This window comes from Durio zibethinus, chromosome 21 (assembly GCF_047325235.1).
Source record: "Durio zibethinus cultivar Kanyao isolate XHJ-2024 chromosome 21, ASM4732523v1, whole genome shotgun sequence".
Classification (NCBI taxonomy): domain Eukaryota; kingdom Viridiplantae; phylum Streptophyta; class Magnoliopsida; order Malvales; family Malvaceae; genus Durio; species Durio zibethinus.
The window spans coordinates 6,252,192-6,278,424 of NC_143182.1; the positions used below are offsets into that span (position 1 = coordinate 6,252,192).

The following is a 26,233-nucleotide window of genomic DNA, read 5'->3' on the forward strand; positions in this document are numbered from 1 at the left end:
GACAAACAATTTGAAATCTTAGGTTCAAGGAATGGTGTTCAAACTTCACATTGACCTTATGTTCATGTCGGTTACCCATCTTTAATCCAATAAGCTATGAACAAGACAATATTAAAAGCCTTAAAGAAGAGACTCAATGCAATAAAAGAGAAATGAGTTAATTAGCTACTAGAGTCAATGCAATCGATCTTCTAAGCTTAAAAGTAAAATTAAAGTCAAAAGAAGAAAATAAAAAAGCACTTAAGATTGACCTAGACCTTCTCAAATAATAAAGAGACATAGCCCTAACAGGGATAGTAGCTTATCAGCAAAAGGTAACTAGTTATTATAATAAAAAGGTCAAACATAAGCACATCAAAAAGGTGACTTAGTACTTAGAAAAGTTAAAGCCTCAGGAGTAAATGAGTAAAGCAAAAAATTAACCTAACCTAGGAAAGACCATATGTGGTTAAAGAGGTCTTCTGTGATGTGATCTAGAAACTACAATATATGAATGGCAACGTCATCCCAAGGACGTAGAATGTAAATAATTTAAAAGTCTACTTTTAATAGTTTGATTTAAACTAAGCCCGCACTTTTATATTTTACTTGAATATAAAAATCAAGTTATGTGGAATGAGCTTACGCTTGACCAATCTAACAAAATTTGACCTAAGACTTAGATGGATTCTCGAGTTAATTTAATCCAAGTTATGCAAATAAAGAAAAAATTACAATAGAACTTAGTTGAAGCTTAGATTGAATTGAATAAAAAATTTTTATTTCATTTTTGTTAAGTACAAAAGTTATTTGTTAGTAGGCTATCAAATTTTGAGGTCATTATAAAAACCAACCTCATACATTAACCAAAAATTTATAAAAGTTAAAAATAAAAAAGATTCACATGTTAGCAACATCGATAACAACATCAAGAGCAGTGATAATGACTTTAGCCTCTTTAACCTCTTCCACTTCATCCTCAGCACCTAGAATGGCTTGGAGCTCGACTTCTATAGCCTCATCCTCATCCTCAACTTTCTTATCCTCCTTTTTCTTAAGTTGATTTGAAAGAGGCCTTGATATTTTATTGTTAATATCAATATTAAAGAGGTCAAGGTTGAGGGTGAAGAATTTAAATTATACCCCATCCTTGTCTAACTGAAAGGTACTAAGCATGTTCTTTCTGGAAAACTCTATCTTAATTTAGATGCACTTATTAAAGGCCTTAAACTTCTTTATAGCCTTTGTTTTTAGCTCTTCCTCTCTTTTCTCTCTAGCCTCCAGCTTAAACCTTAACCTTGCTATCTAAGCCTGTATCGTTGAGCTTGAGCTTGGCTTACTCCTTTATAGACTCAGTTGAGGCTTTATCAATCGAGATGACCTTCAGTTTTGCTGTTAGTTCATTTTTCCCCTTTCTCAGTTCAGCCTTTTTTTTATGGGTATGTTAAGGCTAGACCTGACATTGTCCGACGCATTCGAGCTCTTTTTGTGCTCTTCAACTAGGACAGTCATATCTTTTTCAGCCTTCAATAGGTGGCACATGGCAAGGTAGATATGGTGAAGTGCCCAATTAGTGTTCTTCAGATGCTGAAGTGGAAACTTTTATTGAACTATACAAAAAGAACTCATACTTTAAAAAAATGAAAAATAATAAGAAATCGAGCTGAGGTCAGATAGTACTAACCAAAAAGAAAGACTATGACTTTACAAAACCTCTTTGCCATATCAAGGTTTTGGTAAGGTCATCGGTTGAACCATACTCCAACCTCGTCGAGATTTTCTCCAAAATAGGCCTAATAACCTAGCTTTAAAATTCTCAATGGTGAAAGAAAAGACCTCTACCCATGGTTTTTTAGCAAGAGGAAGAGATGTTGGTGCTAATGTTAAGGATAGATCTCGGTCAGCCTTAACCTTTGTTTTTTAGGTTACGGGAGAACGATGTAGCAAGGTGTTGATGACCTTGTCTCCCTCATGAGATGGGGCCTCAAGTTAAATTTTTTTTTAGCCTTTCTTTAGCCTGAAGACGTATTGGTATAGCCTAAAGTCAAAGTTATAATCACTAGCCATCTTTGCAAAATTGAGCTAACAGTTAGATAAAATTAAGTTAAAATAAAATATTATATGATTGCCTTAAATCTATCCCAGTACTTCATCTTGTCTATTACATCGAAAGAGGTTAGCTGCAGGCATTAATGACAAGCTCTCTTTACAGGTATACTCTAAAATTTTATCATGATCTGAAAGATCCAAGACAAAGAGAGCCATCAGTGCATCCACAAAAGTGCTAAACGTACTTCTTATCTTTTAGGTCTCAACCTCTGGAGCAACCTCAACTTTGGGCTTACCATCTTTTTTTATTTTTTATTTCTCGAGGTAAAAAAAAAGTAACTTTTAATTTTTTATTGAGCTCGAACAATCGATAAATAATTTTTTATTAGGCCAAGCTGTTATGTAGTACCACTTACTATTGTTATGGTGCTTTTTAAAAAAAAAATTTTTTTAAATAAAAGAAAAAAAAAAAGGATGTTTAAATGTTAACAAATAAATACGAATGTAATTATGTACCATACAGAATTGAGAGTGATCTGAGTGATAGTTAAATTATAAGAATTAAAAATCAAAACAAATAAAGAATGAAATGAAAATCTCAAACCAACTATAACAGAATCCTAATATAAATAGAGCTGATATGACTTCATTCTATCAGTGACCCGATCTGAAGAGCTCGACATTATTATATTGTACCTTTCTTTGAAAAAAAAAGAAAATTACCACTAGACTACAAACATGATGAGCTAAACACATGTTAGGATAGTTTTTAAGATTTATCCTACATTTTAGTTCACTCATCATATCCTTGAAGATCATGTTAAGGTCACAAAAAGTATATATAAGGACCTTGGTTAATTCGTCCTGCTCCACAAGACTCCTCTTCTCACTGTCACTTTTTTCGATGGAGGAACTCTTCTCCTCTTATTCCTCATCAAAACCTTTCTCATCAGAATTTTCATTGTCATAAGACTTTAACTCATGAGAAAAATTAGGATTCCAAAGTGGAATGTGGTTGAAGGCAACTTAACTTTGAGGGAAGAGGGACAAGGTGGAGACCCTTCAAGAGAAGAAGAGATCTCGACAAGAATCAACTGGGGTGAAATAAAAGTGACAATGTGAGCATTAATAGGTGAAAGAGTAGAAGTAGAATAAAATTGATGTAACCAAACCTTAGAAGAGGGAACAGTTAAAGATGAAAAAATATCAATCATAGAAGATGGATCGACCTAAAAGAATGAGAAAGATGATGGATGTTATACGTCGAAGTCTATCTGAGCACATAGCTCTTCTGTGCTTAGAACTTATTTTTCTCATACCTGAGCTTTTTTTTTTTTTTTCATTTTGTCGTTACCCTTCATCGGATATCAGGTTGAACTAGAAAGTTATCTTCTTAAAATTACGATTTTTGATGAATAGTAAAAATCATATCATTGTCGTTTTACCAGCACTGACCTCCTTTAGGTTATTCCTAATAACTCACGATCTCTTCAGAACTTACACTAGAAGACATAGTTAAGAATATGTACCAAAGAAAATGTAAAAAAACTTTAAGGTTAGAAAGTTCATAATGGATTGAGAGCAAAAAAAGCAAAAAGGTGAAAAACTAGAATCCTAACACCCTTTTATAGAACTGCATGATAGATCAGAGGAACGACATAGATCATGCCACACATCCGAGTGAAAACGGGTAAATGTCACTTCATTTTTCATGTTTAAATTTTCTTTCTCAAACTACCTCTTTCCTCATTTAATGCCCTTAGATCGTTTGGATCGAATAAACCCTAGCTTAAACCGACCAAACTGGATAACTCCCTGAAGCGGACCAGATGCCAACTCATTGCCAGAGTTCAAAGTAAAGGCTCAAACTTAAACCCTTGAAATAAAACACAAGTCTCAAATCAACTAGACGAGCTCCACCACTAATTTTGAATCACTCTAAACAATTCACATCTCGACAACCTTTAAGTCGGTCATGCATTCAGCTCAAGACATACTTGCAAGATCAGATCCTCACCATATTAGACCACGACTCAAGACTATTTATTTTTCGATATCGACCTCCTTTGTGATGTCGGTTTCGAAGAATCAAATTTCACACATTCCCTTTTTTTCGACCTACCTTATACTGGACATGTCGATCAAATGTTCAGTAGCCTAATACTTAGATTGCTTGGTGAGAGGACAGAGTATTAAAGCCATTTGATGGTCAAAAGTGCATAGTGATCTTTTTGCCTTTTAGAAACCTTTAGCAGGCAACAAGGGATATTTCTATCATTTACGTCGACCTAACATGTCAGGTCAGTCTGATATACTCAGTATCACATCAATTCGATACTATTTTTATTATCCCTTGATGGTTTTTTATTGTTTATCTATAAATATAAAGGTTCAAGCACCACTAAAGTAAGTTAATCTTAGTCGCATTTTCTCTTTCCTACTTCCTTTTGAACTTCATTCTATTTGACTTGCGTGTCGAAGTGTAAATGCAAGGAATACCCTTGCTTTTCCTTCTTACCATCTTTCTCTTTTATTTTTCGAAAAATGCCCTGAGGTCAAAGCTCAGTACAAACAAAAACACTATTTTACCCGCCCTACATAGGAGAAAGTTTAGTACTCTTGTGGCCACAAATGCAAGAACTTAAAAACTTTGTAATTGTAGCTCAAAACTAAGGAAACCATCTAAAGGGTTGAGATTGGAAGATTCTGAGGAGGCCTAATTTGAACGGATTAAAGCGAAAGAAACTGGATTAGGTTGGTGACATGGATGTCAAAGATGTTGCAATCAAATACATGTGGAGAGCAATGAAGTTGAACACGTAGGAAAAGTGGGTGACACGAGTGGAAGACCACAAAAATTGGTGGGGGATATGCAATTCTTCGGGTTGGCACGATGATGAGGCCGACCATAAAAATGTCCGCTCCCTCCTCTCTTGACTCTTTCTAGTGTTTAAGGTTTTTAATTGGTGCGCGCGGTGCGGCCCTCCTTAATACGTGACATTGTCGTCTGTTTATGTGGTGCATTTTTCAGGTATACTTGTTGCCTCGTCATCCGCACAGGGACAAAGACAACTCAATCTTAGCTATATTTCGAGAAAAGAAAAAAAGAAAAAAGCACAATGGACAAATTACTCAGAGAAAGAGCTCAACGGGAAAAAAAAAAAAAGAAAAAAAAAAGTCATGAGTTTCTTATTCGTCATTTTTGTGGGGCTATATGGTTTTTGTTTGTTGTCCGTGGATGGTGGGGTAAAGGGCTAAAGCTAAATCCCTTCCTCGTCGATGCTGATGAGAAATGATTATATCAACTCACACAACGAAACCTAAAAAATTATCCATATTTCGTTATGACTAACGCTATTTTGTCTGATTCTCAATTGCTTCATTACACGTAAATGGTATAAACACAATAAGTATTGCTTCATTACACGTCAATGGTATAAACACAATAAGTACTGCTTCATTACACGTCAATGGTATGAACACAATAAGTAATAATTTTATGAATGATATTCATTATTTATAAGTAATCTCATAATCAAATATTTCAGCATCTCTCTTTTGATATTATCCTTTTTTTTTCTCTGCTTTAATTGTTTATTTTCATGCGTGCATTGCATTATGGTTATCATCATATTAGCTATATGTCACCTGCTTCTTGCCTAGTGTTGGAGGTTCATCTTCCAAAAGTTTTGGGAGGATCAGATCAGAGTGCCTCTCAAGGCCCCTCGTTTCTCTTTGTCCCAAATCTCGAGTGGAGACAAATCAAAATCAATAGAATTTCACAATAACCACGTATTCAATCATATAGAAGACTAAGACCATTAATCAGAAGGGGGGAGCAAATTTCCTTTTTCTTGTTTGAGGTCACATGATATATCCTTGTCTCTATACTTCAATGGTGTAAGACGACAAAAATAGGAATCAGCCGTTCGTTTTCTCTTTTTGAGTGGAGTCAATAATTGAACCAAAACAAAGAAACAATTTCAATAGATTGAAGACCGATGATCGCTTGGCTTGCCTTATCAAAGCAATAACCTGACAAGGCCTTCGGCATTCATTGATTTTTTTTATATTAATTAACATTTATAAATAATATTGAATTAATATTAAAAAGGAATTTCATTCCTAGTTCCTGTATATCGTATTCTAGTGATGAATAATTTTTCAAATTTGTTTGTTGATTAAGGAATGTACATGGGATCAAGTTCCAAGAAAAATTGATTTGCAAAAGGAACATTACTCAACATTTTTTTTTGTATTTCTTTTTATTTTTTTTTTTATAAAAAATCGTTTGGGGTGAAGGTAGACTTTTCAATTATAAGATACTGCAGATTTTAAAAAGATTCAAACTAAAATAATAAAAAAAATTTTAACTTTATCATTTTATTTAAATAACCTTTAATCTTTTATTATATACAAATAAACTTTTAAATTTTAATTTTTATTCAAATAAATCCTAAATTTTAATTTTTATCTAAACAAACCCTTAATATAAACCAATATTTTACTCGAAATAAAAGTTTATGTAAATACAATGAAAATATAAAAGTTTATTTAAATAAAATTAAATAGTTTAATAATTTTTTTAATTTTTTAATAAAAAAATTTAAATTAAATCTATAGATCATTCATAAAAAAAATTTCTAACAATGAGATTCGAAACTAAAAAAACACAGTTTGAAAAAATATTAAAAAGAAAAAAAAAAGTAATAGCGCATTCAAATTCTCTAAAATAACTGCTTCTGCTGGGTTAGATTGAGTAAATCAACCAAAAGTAAATGATCACTTGAAAAAAGGGCTATCAAATTTGCGATGCTGACATCCTCATCAGTTGAGGAAAAATCCCACACAAGCAGCTAAAGGGTTTGACTTCTTTTACTAAGGGAATATGTCGTTAGTAAAATCTTAAATTTTAAAAGAAAATATAATTTTTTAAAATATGTAATACTTGATTTTTTATTTTAAAAATATTTAGTATTTAAATTCATTTATTTGATTAAAAAGAATTCACATATATTAATTTTTAAATAATTATCGTAATTTTTTTGACACATATTAGGATAATTTTTTATTAATTTTTATTAATAATAAATATTTAAATAATAAATGATGCCTTTAGTAGCAAAAAATATATTTTTTATTTTATTGCTATTTTATTTATAAAATATCATAAATAAAAAAATTAAAAATTATTTAAAACGATTTTTATTTTAAAAATATTAAAAAAATTTTAAGGAATTTCTAGTTGGAAAGCGTCTTAAATAATTTTTTTTATTTTTTAATGAAGATTATTTAAGATATTTTTTAACAAAAAATGTCTTAAATAATTTCTTTTAAAAAATATAATTATTTAAGATATTTTTTATTGAAAAACACCTTAAATAATCTCCATATAAAAAATGAAAGGGATTATTTAAGATATTTTTTAACCAAAAAAGCTTTAAATAATCTTTTTAAAAAAATATTAGGGATTATTTAAGGTATTTATGATTTAAAAATTCTTTAAATAATCCTTTTTATTTTTTTAAATGAGATTATTTAAGGTATTTTTCAACCAAAAATACTTTAAATAATTTCATTTAACAAAAATAAGAAGACTATTTAAGGTATTTTTTAACAAAAAAAATTAAATAATCCCCTTATAAAAAAATAAAGAGAATTATTTAAGGTGTTTTCTAACAAAAAATATCTTAAATAATTCCTTTAAAAAATATTAAAAATTATTTAAAATATTTTTGGTTTGAAAATGTTTTAAATAATCTCTTTTATTTTTTTTAAAGGGGATTATTTAAAATATTTTTTGTTAAAAAATGACTTAAATAATTTTTTATTCAAGTCAATTTTTTTAGCAACAAAAATATATAATTGAGTTGTGTCACTTTCAAACATATTTTTTAAAAGAATAATAATTAATTTATAATTTTTTTTATTCAAATCAAATTTAAAAATAACCTAATTTTTTTTTGAAATCTTATAATATCACAAAGAGATGTGAGTTCTTTAATTTGAAACTTTGGATCCTATTAAATATTTATTTTTTTATAATTAAATTATCTTGAATCGAACTTGAAAATCAAGTATTCACTACCAAAATTTTGTAGAAAAATTTATGAATTCTCACCCCGTCAAAAGCTTCAAAAAACTTTTGCTAATAAGTCCTTACTACACGGACTCGATATCGACGTTTGTTTCACTTAATTTGTGGAATCTCAAAAGGATGGCATTGAATTTAATGGTAAAAATATATATTCAACTCTCCTATCATCTCAAAACTAGCCAAAATCCTTTCACCTTCCTAGCTAATATAGCTAGCTAGTTTCCTTCATCTGCATCCTATCAGACTTCCCCCATTTGCTTTCAATCAAATGGCTTCTCCTACCCAAAAAAAACTACACAAAATTTAATTTTTCAAATGCTGTTTTGATAACCAAAACAATTGAAATATTATAGGTTTTTTTTTTTGTTCGTTTTTGCACGTGGAGTAATCTCTGCAAGCTGCACCATTCATATTATTTTATGCTGTGCTGAAAAGAAAAGTGAATGATCTTCAAAAATTTCGAATCCCTGCTTAGCTAACTAAAGGAGACGCCTTAATATCAGCTAAGCATACTTTTTAGCGAACATATATATATGATTTTTTTCCCTTGTGTGACAGTATAAAAAAAATGCGGAGACATTCTGATTGCCTAAAGATTTTGCTTTCTGGCGGTGTGATATGGTGAGAGAATATGTGCTTAAGGGAAGGGTCTCTATGGCTCTCAAAGCACAAGATGTTAACACACAATGATGCATATGCCAATGTTTAAGAAATTCCGCATCCCCCGTCTAAGCCAAAAAAAAAAAAGAGAAAGTAACCTTAATGTATGGATAGCCAAACTCCACGATGGGACACTGCCCTCCTCTTTTAAGGAATGTTAACCAAACCCTCACCCCTCTGGCCCTCTTTATCTTTCTCTTGACCCGACCAACCAATCAATTTCCTATCCCAAAAGTTACCTCCTATTGACATCCGAATTTTGTATAATGCCCTTCCAAGTCTATAACTCAAAGGCCCTTTTTTTTTTAATGGCTGTGTACAAATGATATTTAATTTCAATATCTACCTTGATTCTTTCCATAAATCAAATTCTCGACCTATATCATTTTTATCTTGGTTCTCAGCTCTAAAAGTGGGTTTCAAAGTAATTTCACAAAAAGATTTATGGACACGAGGAAATTTACATAGTGGACAATTTTCTTGAAGTAGATGTTATTGTGGGGTCGTTTTTAAGTGAAAGAAATTGTCTGTCACATGACATGAAGAAGAAACCTGATGAATCATGCCCATCAGCAACAGCAATGGCTTAGAAAGAAGGTTTAACTTATTGGAATCTGAGTAAAATAGGCGAAGCAGTAGCTATCGACGCACATGGATGATCATGTGTAATGAGGTTAGTTGCATGTTGCCTTGGTGGGTCCGAAGCTTGACAGTTACCATTCGTACTCCAATCGTACGCCCCCCAACTTGCCCCCTCCTCCTCACTGAAAATTAACTACCATAACCCCACCCTCCTTGCCAAGTGCCAACCTTGTTCATTGTCCATTCAACTTTAATTAGACAGTAATTTAGTATAGTATTTTCGGACACCCTGCTTTGATCCTTCCAATCAACCCCATCCGTCCATAACCAGCCATTTGACAATTGATGAAACAATAAAGATGAATGGGAGGACCACGAACTTTTTGAAATTTGATGGTGTACGTTTACTAGAGATCATGATATACGACTGTCTGTACGCGTACGGGAATTTCAATTCAAATCAAAAGTCAAATGCGGCTGGGGTGTTCCACAGTGAGAGATCGAGTGCAAAAGTACGGCTGAATTTCTTTTGGTCGCTACAATTTTATTCCAATTTATCTCTAACTATCCAATGAGGAAGATGCTACATCTTGCCCTACTACTGAAACCAATCACGTTCATTGTAATCAACCCATGTTCAATGCCACCTTCATGTTTGTCTCAGGGCCATAATTACTAGTAGCAATCTAGCATAAAAAAAAAAAAAAAAAAAAGCATCATCTTCTTTATTTTGGGTTAATGTCTTAAAAAGTTTGACCCATTTTTTGAGTTTTTACTGTTAAAATATCTCTTAAAACAAGTAGGAAAACTAGTTTATAGTAACATTTCGCAATGCAAGTCACGTTTTTGTACCATATATTTGAAAGTTCATAGCAGTAATTTTTTCCCATCTCGTATTTCCTTTACTTCAATTATGGTCCAACAACATATGCCCTATGAAAGCGATGAGCACAAAAAAATAGAGGAACCTCGTGCTTGGCTGGGACCAGCCAATTCAATATTCTTGGTGGTTGAAAAATTAGGCTACTATATACTTTATAAGTATATATGAGAAAAAAACTTAAATGAAATTTTGAGGTAAAAATTTATGAAATTTTTTATTAAAAATGATTAAATAAAAATTAAAATTAATAGATTAAAAAGTTTCATTATATAAATTAAATGTGTAAAATTTTAAAAAAATAAATAAATCTTTAGATAAATATTTTTAATAAAAATATTAACATAAATTTTACTGTTAAATATCGATCAAATTTAAATTTTAAACAATACTTTTAATAATTTTTTACATATTATTAATTTTTATATTAAAATTTTATTAATTTATCGATTTAAAATTTTTATTTAATCATTAAAAAAACTTCACAAATTAAAAAAATATATATTCATGCAAGTTTTGTCACGATTAATGTCGGTATGTATAATTCACAAAAGATGTCATTTGTTTGTGTAATTCTTGCTTAAAGTATTAATTGATCATGGAATGAAGTAATTAAAGTTTTGTACGGGAAAGATAAACAAGATATATAGAAAATGGAGAACATAAAATAAAATTTAAAAAGTAAGCATGAGCAGAAAGGAGGAGAGTGAGAAAGCAACATAGGAGAGAAGGGGGGGGGGGGGAAGGACGAGGTGGTCCCATAACGATAATAACTACCATAAGCATATTTTAGGAAATTCATGGTACGGTAATCTCAAGCTTTTACTAACTGAAAATCAGAAATAAAAAGTGAAAAGGAGAAAATTGGGTAATTAGGGAATTCAACAAGAGTAATTCTCTCCGTTGGGTTGAGAAAATTTTTCCAACTTTTAGCTTTTAAGTAGCCACCAAGAATGGCTTCCAATTAAGCAAACCTTTGTGCCCATGCCCACTTTCTTTGCAGCTGCTTGGCCTTGGCAACTTCCCTGTCCCAATTTCACCTCCAACATTCCCACTGTTTTCTTCCATATCCTCACCTCCTCTGTAACACTCTTCCTCTTCTCCTTCTTCAACTTCTCCTTCTACTACTCCATTTTCTTCATAAACTAGTTCACCATGTTCATCTTCTTCTACTACCTCTTCTTGGTCTTCCTCTTCCACGTCTTCGTCATCGTCGAAAATGGGGGTAGCATCCTTCAAAAGGGAAAGCCTAAGCCTTCCCTCACTTCTTTCTGCACGGAAGTAACTCTGACAAGGAGGGATAGTAACGGCTTGAAGAACTAGGCGGCCGCCTTGGCGGTGAGACTTGACTTGAACACCATTTGAACCGCTAATGGATGTCAAAGGAGGTGGAAAGCTGCTGCTACGACTTATTTTTCTAGTCACCAAAATTTCCCTTGGTTTTGATGGATTGCAAACCACATTTTGTAATGAAAGCAAGGAAATGTCATCGCTGCTCTCGCTAACTTCACTTCCGGTTTCACTACCTAAGCTTTCGGTGCACATTGCAAGACTCTTTTCACTTAGGGTAGAAGCTGAACGCTTAACAAGAGGGTGCACGTAAATTTTGTCACGCTCGGTAGAATCTTTGGCATTGGCGAGGGACTGGAGGAAACTCCAGCCACCCATATCAGTATTTTGATTGCCTATCAGTTTGCAATCACTGCTGTTGTTCTTGTTGTTAGTGATGGTGGTGTTTTTTTCTTCATTATACGGCATAGGTTCGGGCTCATTAGGGGCAGGGTTAGTGAAACAGGACGTAGGAGCAATGGAGCCAGGAAATTTGGTTTTCGGTGGAGCCAGTTTCAGCCTCAAAAAACGTGATTCGAAGAGCCTTGGATCCAGGCATGATTGCAACCCTTGACAGACACTTGAGGACATTTTCTTGTCCACAACAAAATGTTGGGAAACAGAGGAAACAGGGGAGCTTAAATGAAAAAAAAAATTTTTTCCTCACCTCTTTTTGGAGTTTTCTGAGATCAAATGGGGAGGGGGGGATGTAGATGAAAGAGAAAACCTCTATTAAAAAAAACCAATATATTCGTTATTTGGTTGTAAAAGAAGATGGGTGGCTTGAGGGAGGGAGAGAAAGAGGCAAGAAACAAAGCGGTGAACATGAAAGAAAGGTGAAAGGGTTGGGGGATGATTTATAGGTGCAGAACTTGGAGACACAGGAGAGGTCATAACCTGTTCAGCCCACTAAAAATTTTTCACTCTACCACACATTCCATAGCAAAAAGAGAAACAAGAGATAAAGTATAAGTAAATTGTGGTAAACTTTTATTGAAAATTTTTAAAGACATCTTTGCTGTTAGAAATGACCATAAGTTTAGCTTCTTTCTCTTTTTAGGTTTTAAAAAAAAAAAAAAAAACCTAGTTGCAAAAATACCCAAAGCCAAATTCCTACTTATGTGTATATATGATTTTATCTTTAAAATTTTATTTTAACCAAAATAAGTTATTATGAGATGTGTGTTTTTAAGGAAAACTAAAATAAAGTTTTTTTAGTGAAATTCATAAAAATTTTTAATATAAATTATTCAATTAAAATTTTAATAAAAAATTCAAATAGATAGATTGATAGAATTCGATGAGAAAATCAATAATATATAAAAACATTATTGAAAATATCATTTATAATTCAAATTTGATTAATATTTGTTCAAAATTAAAAATTCTATCAAAATTTTACTAAAAATGATTATCTAAAAAATATATCAAAATTTATTAAAATTTTTTCAAATTTTATACACTTAATCTATGTAATAAGATTTTTTAATCTATCAATTTTATTTTTTATTTAATTATTTTTAAATAAAAATTTCTCATACTTTATTTAAACAATTTCAACTAAGTCTTTTTGTGCATTTCTTTTACTATTAAAAGGAAACAAAAAAAAGGCAACCAGAGGGACAAGGATTGAATCTTTTTTTACAGTTTTACCCGTTGAAAAAGTTTGCCTTTTTTTTTTTTTTTTTTAATGTTATTCACTCTCAATTCTAGTTAAACAAACCAAACATAAATTGCATTTAAGTGAAAGGACACGAAACCTGTAATTCTTTGCTCTTCAATAACTAAAAGTTACATTCACCCTTAATTCACAAAATGAAACTGATATATGAGTTTGCATGCTACTCATGATAATTTATTTTGCACTCAAAAAAAAAATATATTTTTTGTTCCTCCTTTCTGCCTCCTCTTTCTCTTTCTCTGAGGTTGATTAATAGGATTTGGAAACAAAATAATTTAATTTGGAAGTTTTAAATTAGATTTTTTGAAGTTACTTCCTTTTCATAGCAACATTTATGAGAATGCCCTCATTTTCCCAATTCTCACACAGCAAAATTGCAAATATCTTGCGAATATTTATGTTTGAAAGATTAAGTATTCAGTCATAAGATGCATTTTTTATGTGATGGGAGTTTTCAAATCGAAATCCCAAACAGACTCTAAATTAATAAATGTTGAGTAATGTTTGCAAAATCCTATTTTAATTGGATTGGATGCTAGAAAGAGACCAATAATCCTCTTAGTAAGTGTGATCAACTGAAATTATATGTAAAACAGCCGGCCAAATGAGAAAAACACTAAACATATTGGCAGTGATACTAAATTTTACTTTTAATGTCTTCTAAGGCAAGAGGTCTTCCACAACTTTGCTTTCAGCAATCATAAAAGCTCACATATCACAACCTTAAATCTCACTTCAAATTAATACTTCCGCTATTATTATTTTTCTATGTGGAGCAAAGCAACGCAACATCAGCTTGCTTTTTCATTTGACCTTTGTAATGGACAAATATTATATTTTATTTGTTAAGTAAATGCCAAAAACGAGTACGGATTGGTTTGTTTGGTTTAAAATGCTAGTAACAAAACTTTTATCCTTCAAATTATTTCAAAATCTTTGGCATAAAGGGAAAGAAAATCTTTTCCACTAACTACAATTTTTTTTTTTTAATTTCACTAATTATAATGTTGATTTGGACGCGGAGAAATTTTTTTATATGCTCTATATATAAACCTTAAACCCACATTGTTATTAAGCGTAAGAGAAAATATTATGATCATTATAATTTTGTTTTCAGTTGTTAAATTAAAAAGTTTTAATTTAATTAAATAATTTAATAAAAATATAATCAAATAATTAATCAATCATATAAAAATAATAATTTGACGTGATTCAACTTAACAAGCTTATGTTCATAAATAAAAAAATATATTAACTAATTATAAAAAATTACAAACAAATCAATCATCAACCCTTACTCCCAAATAAAACCTTACTCATGGGCTTTTCATTCTTTTTTAGTCTCATAAAATATTTTCAACTCAAATAAATACATGTTTATATGACTCATCATATCACATGACTCATAAGAACCTTATCAATCTACAAAAAACTTGAAACAAGCAAGAAATACGTATAAATTTTAATATAAAAAAATACTCTTATTTCTTTTCTTCTTTAAGATCGAATGATGGGGAATTGAAAATAAATATATTTGCATTTTTTTCTAGTAAGATATAAAGTTTTTAATCACAATTACTTGAGCATACATTAACACCAAAATAGAAATTAATTATAGGCATCGGAAAGTTATTACAAATTTACAAAAACACTAATATGAATGTGAGTGACATTAATCAAAAGTTGTTGTCAATTAAATGCTTACAATCACTATTCACTTCTAAGTTTAAAACATTTTTAAATGTTTTAAGTCGCGTTCGTTCATTTTAAGAATCAAACACTCAAGACGATCATATATAAGTCACAAGTTCATGGTAACAACTCTCTTGCTATTGTTGTCATCAAGGGAGGAGGCATCGACTTTTCTTAGGTTTCATTTGATCATGCTTTTGCTTCTATTTTTTTTTTTTTTTTTTTACTTTTCATGCAAAAAGTAAAAAGAAAAAAAAACAAGTAATCAGTAATTAACAATGGAAAGCATGCGAGATTTGTGGAAGATGGGGGCTCATCTGGAACATATGCCCAGTTGTAATTTACCCAATCATGTAAAAGCTAGGTGTCACTTTTACTTAAACTTTTTTATATTAATGAAAATGGAGATAGATATTAAATTTTAGAGATGAAAATAGGGATAAGTATAGTTTTAATTTTTTTTTATAAGATATAGGATATATGTATGGGAACAGGTAATATAGTACCCATGTTATACCCATATCATATATATTCATATATTTAATAAATTAATTTTTATTTAATAATATAAATTTTATTTTAGATTTATTAAAATTAATATATTTGTATTTAAAATATACATATTTATAAAAAATTATTTAGATATGCAAAATAAAATAAAAAACTAAAAAGTTTAATTTAATTTTTTAAAAAAATTAAGGTACAAAAATTACCCATATCGATTAATAATCTACAAAAATAAAAATAGAAATAGATTTGAAATACTTTTTGAATAAAGATATGTGGATAAATATAATATAAAAAATTAAGAATGAAGATAAAAACTGTTTTATCCGTTTCATATCTTATCCATTGATATTTTTATCTAGTAGCAATTAAAAAGCATGTTTAATTTGTCTCCTATTCATCCTCCACCGAAAGACATGAAGGTACCTAATGTTAAAGGGAAGAACTGAAAAGATGGTTTTCTGATAATAGGGCTGCAGCCCTCCTCTTTTCTATTTAGTTTGGTCCTCGTATTTATCCATGAATAGGGAGACCCTCGTTGTTGCACCATTAATCATCATGCAATGGTTCATGCTGCTGTTCGCTAATGAGGAAACAATGGACAAAAACGTAAGCTGGAGAATTTTTCATTATATAGAAATTAATGGAATCAAAAGATTTGCTATGCTTAAATATCAGAACCACATAATGCTATATAATTTTTTTTTCCTTTTTTCTTTTGTTTTGAGGTACAATTTTGTTAAATTTAATATCAAATCATCAAGATTATTAGAACAATTTTTAAAAAAATAAAAGAATCAAAAGATTTTTTTTATTTAAAATTTTTCAAAGATAATACTTCACACTTTTAATCTTATTTGATTATTTTTTGTTTTAATTTTTAAACACGAAATTTTTTATACAAATTCAATTCTTAAAAAAAAGTAATTAAAAATATCATTCTCATCCGAATCAAACAATAAGTATTTATTTTTAAAAAGAGAAATTTCATTCTATTTTTTTTAATTTTTTAACTTTTAATTTGTTTTAATTTTAATATTTATCTCGTTTTTTAAATTTTTATTTAATTGTTGTTGATAATGTACTTATAAATGTAATTTAAACTTACCCCTTATTTAAGTATAATCCTTAAATTTGCTTCGTACCTCCATAATAATTATTACAAGAATGCAACTTGAACCAAAAGTCAAAATTAGCTGCATGTTGGAATCCCAACTTGGAACAATCCAAATTCCATAGTAAATCAACGAGACAGGCAAGCAGGGAATATACAAATGAATGAGTGTGATCACCAAAATTTCCTTGGATTATCCGCCCCCTTCTCAAGCATTGGCGGACATGGAAGGCCAACTCATACCTGACCAAAGTTCTAAAACAAGCAATCAAAAACTTTATAAAAAGCTGTGTAAATATGCGATACATTGTTCAATCAACCAAATCCATCCTTTAATAGCTACAACATGTTTATATGCATGCATTTAGAAAGATATTGATATGTAGTAAGTGGTGACTAGAATTATCATCGTGTGATTCCAAACAAATAAAAAAAAAAAAACAATAATACAATTATGTAAAAGGGATTTCAACATTTGATCGAGTGATTGAAATAATTTTTCTTTAAAATGTATAATTATTTGGAGTACTCTTTAGATCTTTTTGTACAAAGATTTTGTCTCAGTGATCTGAATTCCTCCTCTCTCATTTATCAACAGAAGTAGAGTTGCTTGGGCAGTCTTGGTGGATCTAGGATAAAGCTCTAGGATAGGTTTAATATAGGCTAGGGAGAGTGACAAAGAATATGTGCCAATTGCACACACTCTTTCCCCTAACCATCGAATTTGCTTTCAAAATCTCCCTTTTTTTAACTTATTTGCTCTCTTTTTAGGTTAGCCAACCAACGGAGAAGAGAGACTCTTAAATATTAAGGAAAAGGCATGGTCATGCCCCATTTGCCATTTGTCGAAGTTCAAAAAAAAAAACCCCAAAGTTCGGTCTGTTTTGCTCTTTCCCTCATTGAAGACATGTTTTGTTTATTTGTCTCCTTTCCACTTTAAATGATGGAATCAAAATTCATGGCTTAAGTAAACATGTCAACCCAGGACGCGCATTGATTTAGTGCATAACTTTTTTGACTATTTCTTCCATTGTTTTATAAGCTAGTTTCTTAAAACAATTAAATTAAAGTTTAAATCAAGCAAACATGCTCTTCTGATTAATGGTTGAAGCTATGTTTATTCATTTACCAAATATTAAATACAAGGGGTTGACAACAAACTTTATGGACGGCACATGGATATCATTGTTGACCCATTAAGCTCGAATCTGAACCGACACTCACTATTATTTAATTATACTACTACTATTTTAGATTATGTCTTAATCATGAAGCACAACAGATTTTTACAATTGATGTCAAAACTTATAATATGAACCGATCCCAAAATTTAATTTAGTTAGTAATGCAATTATTTTTAAAAAGTATATTTTTAAATTTAAATTTTAAATTTTAATACTTATAACTTTTGTTTTTATCATCACATCACGATCTATTTTATTAAAAAATAACATCAAAATTTATATTTGATATATTATTAATATATCAAAATTTATACATTATCAATAAATCAAATTATGATAACTCATTAATAACATGAATCAAATAATAATATCTCATTAATGAATAAATTATTTTAATTTATTTGTATTTATTTTAAAAATTAATATTTACTTATTAATGAATTATTATCATCCGATTCATCGATAGTGTATAAAATTTATATACTGATCGTGTATCAAATATAAATTCATACAACATAAGTAACTATTCAAATATTTAAAATAAAAATATTTCTTAAAATAGGCATATCCTGCGCCAAGAACCGGCTGAAATAAATATTGATCTGAGACATATGTTCCTACTAAGTGCCGAAGACAAAATTAGAGGAAGACTTTCACATATAAATATAAAGTAAATAAAATAAACATGACAAAAAGAATAATCTTTAATCAAATTCTAATTCAAAGCATCCACTATTCTTCACTTAAAACCTCTCATCCAATCTAAAATGTTGAAGCAGCATAAGATGCTTACTTACACTGCTTATATCTGCAGCTGAATACAATTCCTAAAGTATTCCGTTGGAACATTCAATGACACCTGCTGGCCAGTCGAAGATGCGGGCACTTGGCTGAAAATTGCTTATTTTTTATTATTACATGAAGATATTGTACGGCACTTGACCCCCAAGAACAGAGGGTAGAAATGGATGGAAAAACGCTGGAAACAAATCTACTCAATAAAATTGGTGTCATGATACATGAAGATTTTGGATTTCTACTTGTAGCATTTGAAGTGTTTCCCTCGTATTTGAAAGTTCATCTTTTATCTCTAGAAGTTTGTCCAGTCTATTTTGTGCTGCATCTCGATAAGGCTTCCCAATAATTCTCACAAACTTCTCCAAATTCTCAGTAGTTTCATAAAGATCCTTCTGCATTGCATCTTCAAGCTCCCGTGCCAATGCATTTGCTGTCTTTTTCACCTTTTCTATCATTTCTTGTCTACGGGCTGGGAAATTTGAAATGGCTATAAACCTATCATAAGAGTATCCATTCAATAACTGATTGAAAATATGAAATCCATTCTGAATTATTTATGTCAAAAGAAAGAAAAAGCCAATAGCATACAAAAAAAAGTCTTGTAACCAAGTTGTAGATCACTATAGGCAAAGAGAGTAAAATCTAATAGCATACAGAACGAAGTCTGGCTGCCGAGTTGTAGGTCACTTAGGAGAGAAAGGTGAATAGGTCTAATACAGTAGAGACCTTAAGTCACACAGCTTACCAACTTTCTTAGGAAAACTAAGATACGCAGCTTGAAGAAAACAAATAAATCAAGAAGAAATAGGAAAATAAAAATTCAGGATGATACATACCCTCCAGCAGAACATAGGCCTAGAGCAAGAAGATCTTCTAAAGTGGTAGGTAATATGGACGTTAGAAGCGAAGCAGACAAACCAGCTGCTCCAAGTCCGCCAAAAGTCCCCAAAAACTGAGGTTGAAAAAAAGTATTTCCATTCAGGTAAACTGAATCATATTTAAATTAACAATTAAAAAAACAAAATTTAGCACCAGGAAATTAATCAAACTATAGCAACACTAAAAGGGCAGACATTTTAAAAAAGAAGTTCCAAAGAATATTCAATTACAAACAACTATCAATATAATCTTTCTGGCAACCCAAGAATTACATAAATGTATACATTACATTTTTTTTCCCATGCTATGCAAAAAAATGGGAGCCCAAACAAGAACAATAGGCCATCTGGAGTTTTTGTAGGGACGTTAAACATTCATTCTTTGTAAAGTTTCTTCAAACTTTTTTTGTCTTAAACATCCAATTACAATAAATAATGATACAATGAAAACGTTGACTATCATCAATAACCCAGTAAAAGGAAGAACAAGGAGTATAGAGTTGCTTTATCACATGCTTGCGTGCCACCCTTCCAATATTAATATGGTTAGAGTTTCTGTCCAACGCCTTACATTGAGGCATCAGAGAGATTGCTGCTTTGTTACCAGTATCTTCCATTATTAGTTTGGACAAGTTTTATTGTTACTACGGTGGAATCCACACTTTGTTGCATTTTTTTGTTATTATTATTTTTATTTATATGATGTATTCATATACCAAATGATAACATGAAATGTATAGTTAGTAACTTAGTGTATATATTAATAAGAAATTTGCATGTTTCATATAAACCAAAAGCTAATAGATTAGCATAAGTTAAACCTACCTCAAATCCTCTATTCAAGAAAAATCACATTCCACACCCACTTGGCTTCACCCTCCAATTAACACCCTGTTTCCCACCCATAGCCACCCCCTACTTCCATGTTGCTACCCATGGGTAGCTCCCAACAAAAGAACCAAAATATTACAAAAGACTCACTTAAAATGTCCATACCACACTTCAAAAATCTAAAAATTTCACCTATATCTCGACCAAATGTCAACCCCGCCTATGCTTGTAGACAACTTTCATTTTATGTTAGATTTTGAGGAATTCTTTACTCACCGCTTCACGAACTTCTTGCTCAAATAGTTTGGAAGCAGCATTGGCACTGAAGTTCTCTATTACTCTCAGGCTGAGTTGATCCAACTTTCTTAGCAGTTCATAGGTCTCTAGATGGTACTGTTTGTCTGAGTAGGCCAGGGATGGCCATCTTTTCTCAAAAGATTCCTCATAAAGCCTTCCTTCACGAGCATTATTTGATTGTAACCATGTCACATAGTCTCCAAGCAAGTTCTGTATGCAGTTACAAACAATAAATCTAGAGTCATAAGAAAATAACTTATGAAGCTGTAAAAAGATGGGCTCCTATAACTATAAGTAGACATCTGATTTTCCCACAAACCAGATCATGAATAGGTTTGAGACATCAACTCACCTGTGCATCAGCAAGTGCAGGACCAAGTATGTCATTTTGAACCCTTGAAGTGGCTGGCAGTGTGGCTGACGAACCCCCCTTGAGAAAGTATAAGGCAACGATATCAAGATTTGATAACTGTAGGGTAGATTCTATGAGCTCCAGAATACGTGATTTTGTAGTATCAATCTGCAATACCATGCAAAAGAAATAAAGTCACATACTTGCCTCTGACTCAAAAAGTTTGTATTTCTAAAAAGAAATTATCACATCGCCGTTTTAACTCCACCAACAGGGTTAGATGGTTGTTATGTATCCCTTTAGAGTATATTAAAAAAACTGATTAAAAAAAAAGTCACATGACAATCTTTTCACCCCACTTGTTGCATTTAAAAACTCCACAGGCAATACATAAAAAACGAGCCCTTTCTAAAAGTATACCATTGACAAAGTTCGTCTTCTCCAAGAGATGCTTTCATTTTCCATCTTTATGACATACTCTTTCACACCACTGACAATTTCATTAGCAGAAGTCAAGTCCTGCTCTGCAGATTGGCAGTCTTTTCTATTAAGAATTTCACAAGCAGAAAGTATTCTCTCTGCAATTGCAATAGGTGTCCCAAGTTTGAGCTTCATTCTCTCCACTCCTGTACTAGTTGATCCATCTAGAAAACTATACAAGAAGTTTTCAAGCTTGTAAAAGCTAATGGTTCTCCAATTTGAATCAGAGACTGATAAGTCTCTATATTCTTTTCCAACACCAGAAGTAGCTGAATGCTTCTCTTCAAGAACAGATCGTGCAGCCACTGGATACAATGTTACATCTTCCGTGTTCAGCAACTTTTGTGTATTCTCTTTGATGAATGAAATTGCCTCCTCTAGCTGCAATAAACAAAGATTAATAATAGAACACTCCAAAAGTGACTTGGTAGGAAAACTTAAATGAAGTAACTGACTTTAATAGTGGTATTAACAATCACTGGGAGGTGAGAAATTAAACCTCTTCAGCATTCTGATAAAGATCAGCTTTGTTCAACACAATCACAACTTTCTTCTTCCACTGCTGAGTATAACGAAGAAAAGCAACCTGAATAAGAACAGCACATGCAAAAGGAATTCAGTTCACTTTGGATCAACTCATAAAATTACGAATTAATCCATTTTAGTTGGCTATTTTTTATAATTTTATGAAATTCAAAAAGATAAATGTGAAAAAGGAAAAAGATTGATATTCATGAAGCCAAAGCATTTATGGGCAATGCTACATTTCCCAAATCAATCTTAGTAAATCATAGGATACTCTTTAATATCTAGACTGGCATTATGCCTTCGCTTAATGAACCTTTGGATTCATTTCCTAACAATTTAAAAAAAAAAGAGAGTTAATAGTGTTCTTAAAAAATTCCCTGGAGGTTAAAAGAAAATACCCTTGATAGAAATTCAAAATGGTAGAATAACTTTTTTCATGGCAATAGTCGTATGATGGAAAAACTTTTCTAGTCCCATATAGTATTAAGTATTGTGTTCCTACACAACAAGCAGCATTGACTAAAGAACTCAGTGCCAACAGAGTTTTAATTTATTGTCTCACAGAAGTAATGGAGAACAATAAGAAGTATGCTATTCCACATTACATGCACAATAATCATACCTCACTCTCAGTTAATGGGCGATCAGCAGAAATAACAAAAAAAAGCAAATCTGCACGAGGCACAAATTCCTCTGTAAGGCGTTGTTGCCTTTGAAGAATCACATTTGTTCCTGGTGTATCAACAATATTCATCTGTGTCCAAGAGGAATTATCCAAAATTATTTTCATAAAATACAATGGCACAGAGATCCTATTTCCAGGAAAGAAAATACAATGAGGAAAACAAGCAGCAGAAAAAAGATAATCAGCTATCTAAGTGGTGTTTACTTCCACTAAACTTTTCAAATTATCAATCTTTGCTTTTTCTCATTGATATTTGGTTGATATGCTTGACCTAGATGATTCACAGCATACATCTCAAAATTTTCATTTGTATCATGGACTGTAAGCTCACTTTTAAGCAGCTATCATTATGAAAAATTGTGCCTGTTACCTATTATTAAGTAAAACCGCAAGTGATTTAATCCCCATGTAATAGATACAACATCTTCACAAGGATTATTCACAATTAAAATTGCATATCACATTCAAGAATTGTGTACAATCCATCAAAAGAGATTCTGGATTTTTTTTAAAATAAAGGCGACTTGACACAAATGAAGATCAGCAAGGTGGACATATCTGGTGATCATATAAAATTCTAACAAGGTTAACAATTATAACATATAGAGAAGACAAAGTTAATTTCACCAGCAACTTTAAGCAATATGAAGAACACAAACACCTGAAAGGATCAAAATTTTGAAGAGTCAACTAACAACTATCTGCATGGAATTTATGCTTCTAAACTAACTCACATTTAGCATGCTTGTATACCAATGCATGCACAAATACAAGAATTATTGTTAATAGCTATATAGAAACCAACCACAGACATAGCCAGAGGATCTCGGAACTTAAATTCAGGAGAAAAAATATGGAAAAACCAAAAGTACTCACTTCTTTGAGAATTGGAGCAGGAAGGTAACATATTAATTGACCATCTGGGTGCCTTTCACAACGCTGCAGGTCCTTGCCATCCAACTCAGAGTAGCGCAAGAAAGTGATTTCATTAGTTGTAGGAACAACCCCCTCTTTAAGGTATCTTTCCCCAAGAAGAGCATTAATGACTGTGGATTTACCAGAATTGAACTCACCCTGAGAATTCAAAAAAAAAAAAAAAGAAAATGAAAAATGAATAAGTCATGGAAAAGCCAAAACCTTTAACAGCATCAAGCAAAATTTTATCGCATGAATAAAAGAATGATTTCCATAAAATGTTTAATTTCCCCACTGCAGAACTTATTTATTTCATTCATTAAACATAAGGTCAATATCTTAGAGATGGACAATGCTATTGCAAGATCTTAAAATAATGAATAGGGAACAGTCATAATGAAACAGTAAGAAAGATAAAATCTAATCACAAATACTCAACACAGGCAAGAAAAGACACAAGTAATGAATTCATTCAAGTCAATATCTTCTGAAATGAAGCAAAATTAATAGAAGATTCTAAGATGATTCACAAGGGACATTCTGTCAAATATGACAGAAAAGTAGTATTATTGTTTTATCACTAAAACAGGAAGAAGGATAAAACTAAATAAGAATTTAACTCAAGTACTAAACACAAACAAGGGTAAAACAAAGTCAATACAGTTTATTCCTAGTGTTCATGTGACATTCCATTGAATATCAATGCCTATGACATATGACCCATTTCCTGAAGCCACTCTGATGACCGATGAGATATGCACAGCATGCATCAACCAAAACTAAAGACATAAACTTAAGCATTTATTAATTTAATATGCCCTAAATCAAACGTGGATAGAAGATAAAATAGTCACTGTATTGGTATATGTTTTCAAATAAAGAGATAGGCGTTCGTTTGAAATTTAGAGCAAATACCAATGTATATCCCTGCAACCAGAATTTGTTGAAGTTCAGCACACAATTACCACTATAGCCAGTAGAAATGGCTCATCAATTTGAGCAACAGCATCAATAAGAAGTGATATCTCCTCCATCTGTCATTTAAAAACCATAGAGATTCAACAAAAACAGTAAACAACAAAAGAATTGATCAATCTCATAATCCATATGGAAAAAAACTTCAACTACCAAAGCTTAATTAAAAGATCACCAGGGGAGCAGCTTTCTGGAAGACATTTATGGCTTCAATTAATACTGATCTCTCCTTCTCAATAAGCTGTTTTTCTCTATCCTCCACTTTAATAAAGCCCGCCACACCCATTTTCTGATGGGAATCATGATCTATATCAGCCATTTTTAGTTCATCTATGCTCTCACCTCGAGGTTTGTTATTTATTGTCGACACAATGTTAAACAACTGGCTTAGAACATCATCAGTTAACAACCTCAAATCTTCCAAAGACAGAACTAAACCACTAGCACCTGATTTGAGAATCTTTGACCCCTCGGCATATGATGTAACCTTTGCTTGTGAATTACTATTAACAATAAAGATAGGTATCTTCACATTCCCATAAACAGACTTCATCACCGTATCCACATACTCTTGTTCACCCAGATCATATATAAGAAAATCAGCGCCTTCCGAACTCGAAGCATTTAAAGCAGCACTTGCAGTTTGCACAGTCCTAGCTACCAAGGGGAGAAAGACTGAATCTGATTTCGAATCCATCATTGTGTTTCTTGCGACAATGGCAGGAAGGCCTGTAAAGGAAAGAATCCCAGTAAACAATTACAATGATGTTGGATATAGATATCAATGCATTCGGCGTGAGTGACAAATTTAACAGCTTAAATTTAGGGACAACTTTACTACATTGAACACTGATCAGTTATTTAAAAATATCAAATTTCGATTATCCTTGGCATTCTTTCTTAAATAGTCTAACAATAAAAAGAAAATGACCTTTGAATAAGCAAACTTTATAACAAAAAAGAAAAAGGAAATACCCACCTTGATCAGAGAGGACCACGCCACTAGCACCAACAGCAGCGGCAATATCAACGCGCTCTGTGATCAAGAGATAAGCGCGGTCTTTAACAACCGCCTTTAAGGAACGGGCAGCTTCATAAACCCTGCCGCCGCTTCCTTCGCCACCATTGAGCACTACAAGACCAATCCATTTGGACACAGCCTTGTCAATGAAACCTAGCGCATTGTCGTCAGCCAAGACCTCCTCGGGGTCCAATTGGAGAACGAAATTTGGGACCTTGATCTCAGGACGCTTGTAGCCGCCAGGGAAGAGAGTTCTGGGAGGCTGTCGGTTTTGAGGGCCTTGGGGACCGAGTTGTTGGGAAGTTGAGTTGAAAGGGTTGTTGGAAAGGGAAGATTTTGGTGGAGGAATAAAGCGGCGTATAGGGGATTTGGTGAAGCCAGAGGAAAAGGGCGGAGATGGGGGGAAGAGGAAAAGAGGGGTGAAGGTAGAAGCAGGGGACTGGAGGGAAAGGAAAGGGATCATGGAAATTTGGAACTTGGAAAAGAAAAAAAGGAAATTTGTTTGGGTTACCTGTCGTGAATACGTCTTTGGCTATGGAGGGAAAGAAAAAGGAAATGAAAAGGAAAAGGAAAAGGAAGAGAAGAAAGAATAGAGTCGGAGTCCGTGACCGTTAAGAGATGTGCTGCGTTATCTTCTTATCCTTTGGAGGATTTGAGAGGAAAAGGAAAGGAGTGATGAGTGATATCGATGAACCCCACCTCCGATTTGCTATAATCTA

At 31.9% G+C, this 26,233-nt stretch overlaps 2 protein-coding genes across 3 annotated transcripts; both read right to left on the reverse strand.

The window, feature by feature from the left end:
- Nucleotides 1-11,051: 11,051 nt before the first annotated feature.
- LOC111306084 (protein FANTASTIC FOUR 2-like) lies at nucleotides 11,052-12,399 on the reverse strand. Its single transcript, XM_022903990.2, has one exon. The coding sequence runs from the start codon at nucleotides 12,165-12,167 to the stop codon at nucleotides 11,184-11,186; it is 984 nt and encodes a 327-aa protein (XP_022759725.1). The 5' UTR covers nucleotides 12,168-12,399; the 3' UTR covers nucleotides 11,052-11,183.
- A 5,994-nt stretch (nucleotides 12,400-18,393) lies between these two features.
- FZL (FZO-like protein) lies at nucleotides 18,394-26,211 on the reverse strand. Of its 2 annotated transcripts, XM_022902478.2 has the most exons (11): nucleotides 25,473-26,211; nucleotides 24,669-25,222; nucleotides 24,484-24,552; nucleotides 23,480-23,677; nucleotides 22,541-22,672; nucleotides 21,890-21,976; nucleotides 21,331-21,771; nucleotides 20,911-21,078; nucleotides 20,538-20,768; nucleotides 19,389-19,504; nucleotides 18,394-19,047 (listed from the first exon to the last, which is right to left on the reverse strand). In XM_022902478.2, exons 1-11 carry the CDS (start codon nucleotides 25,975-25,977, stop codon nucleotides 18,765-18,767), a joined length of 2,784 nt encoding a protein of 927 aa, XP_022758213.2. In that variant the 5' UTR covers nucleotides 25,978-26,211; the 3' UTR covers nucleotides 18,394-18,764. The 2 variants fall into 2 exon arrangements, with proteins under 2 accessions (XP_022758213.2, XP_022758214.2); XM_022902479.2 differs by lacking the exon at nucleotides 22,541-22,672.
- Between the last annotated feature and the right edge of the window lie 22 nt (nucleotides 26,212-26,233).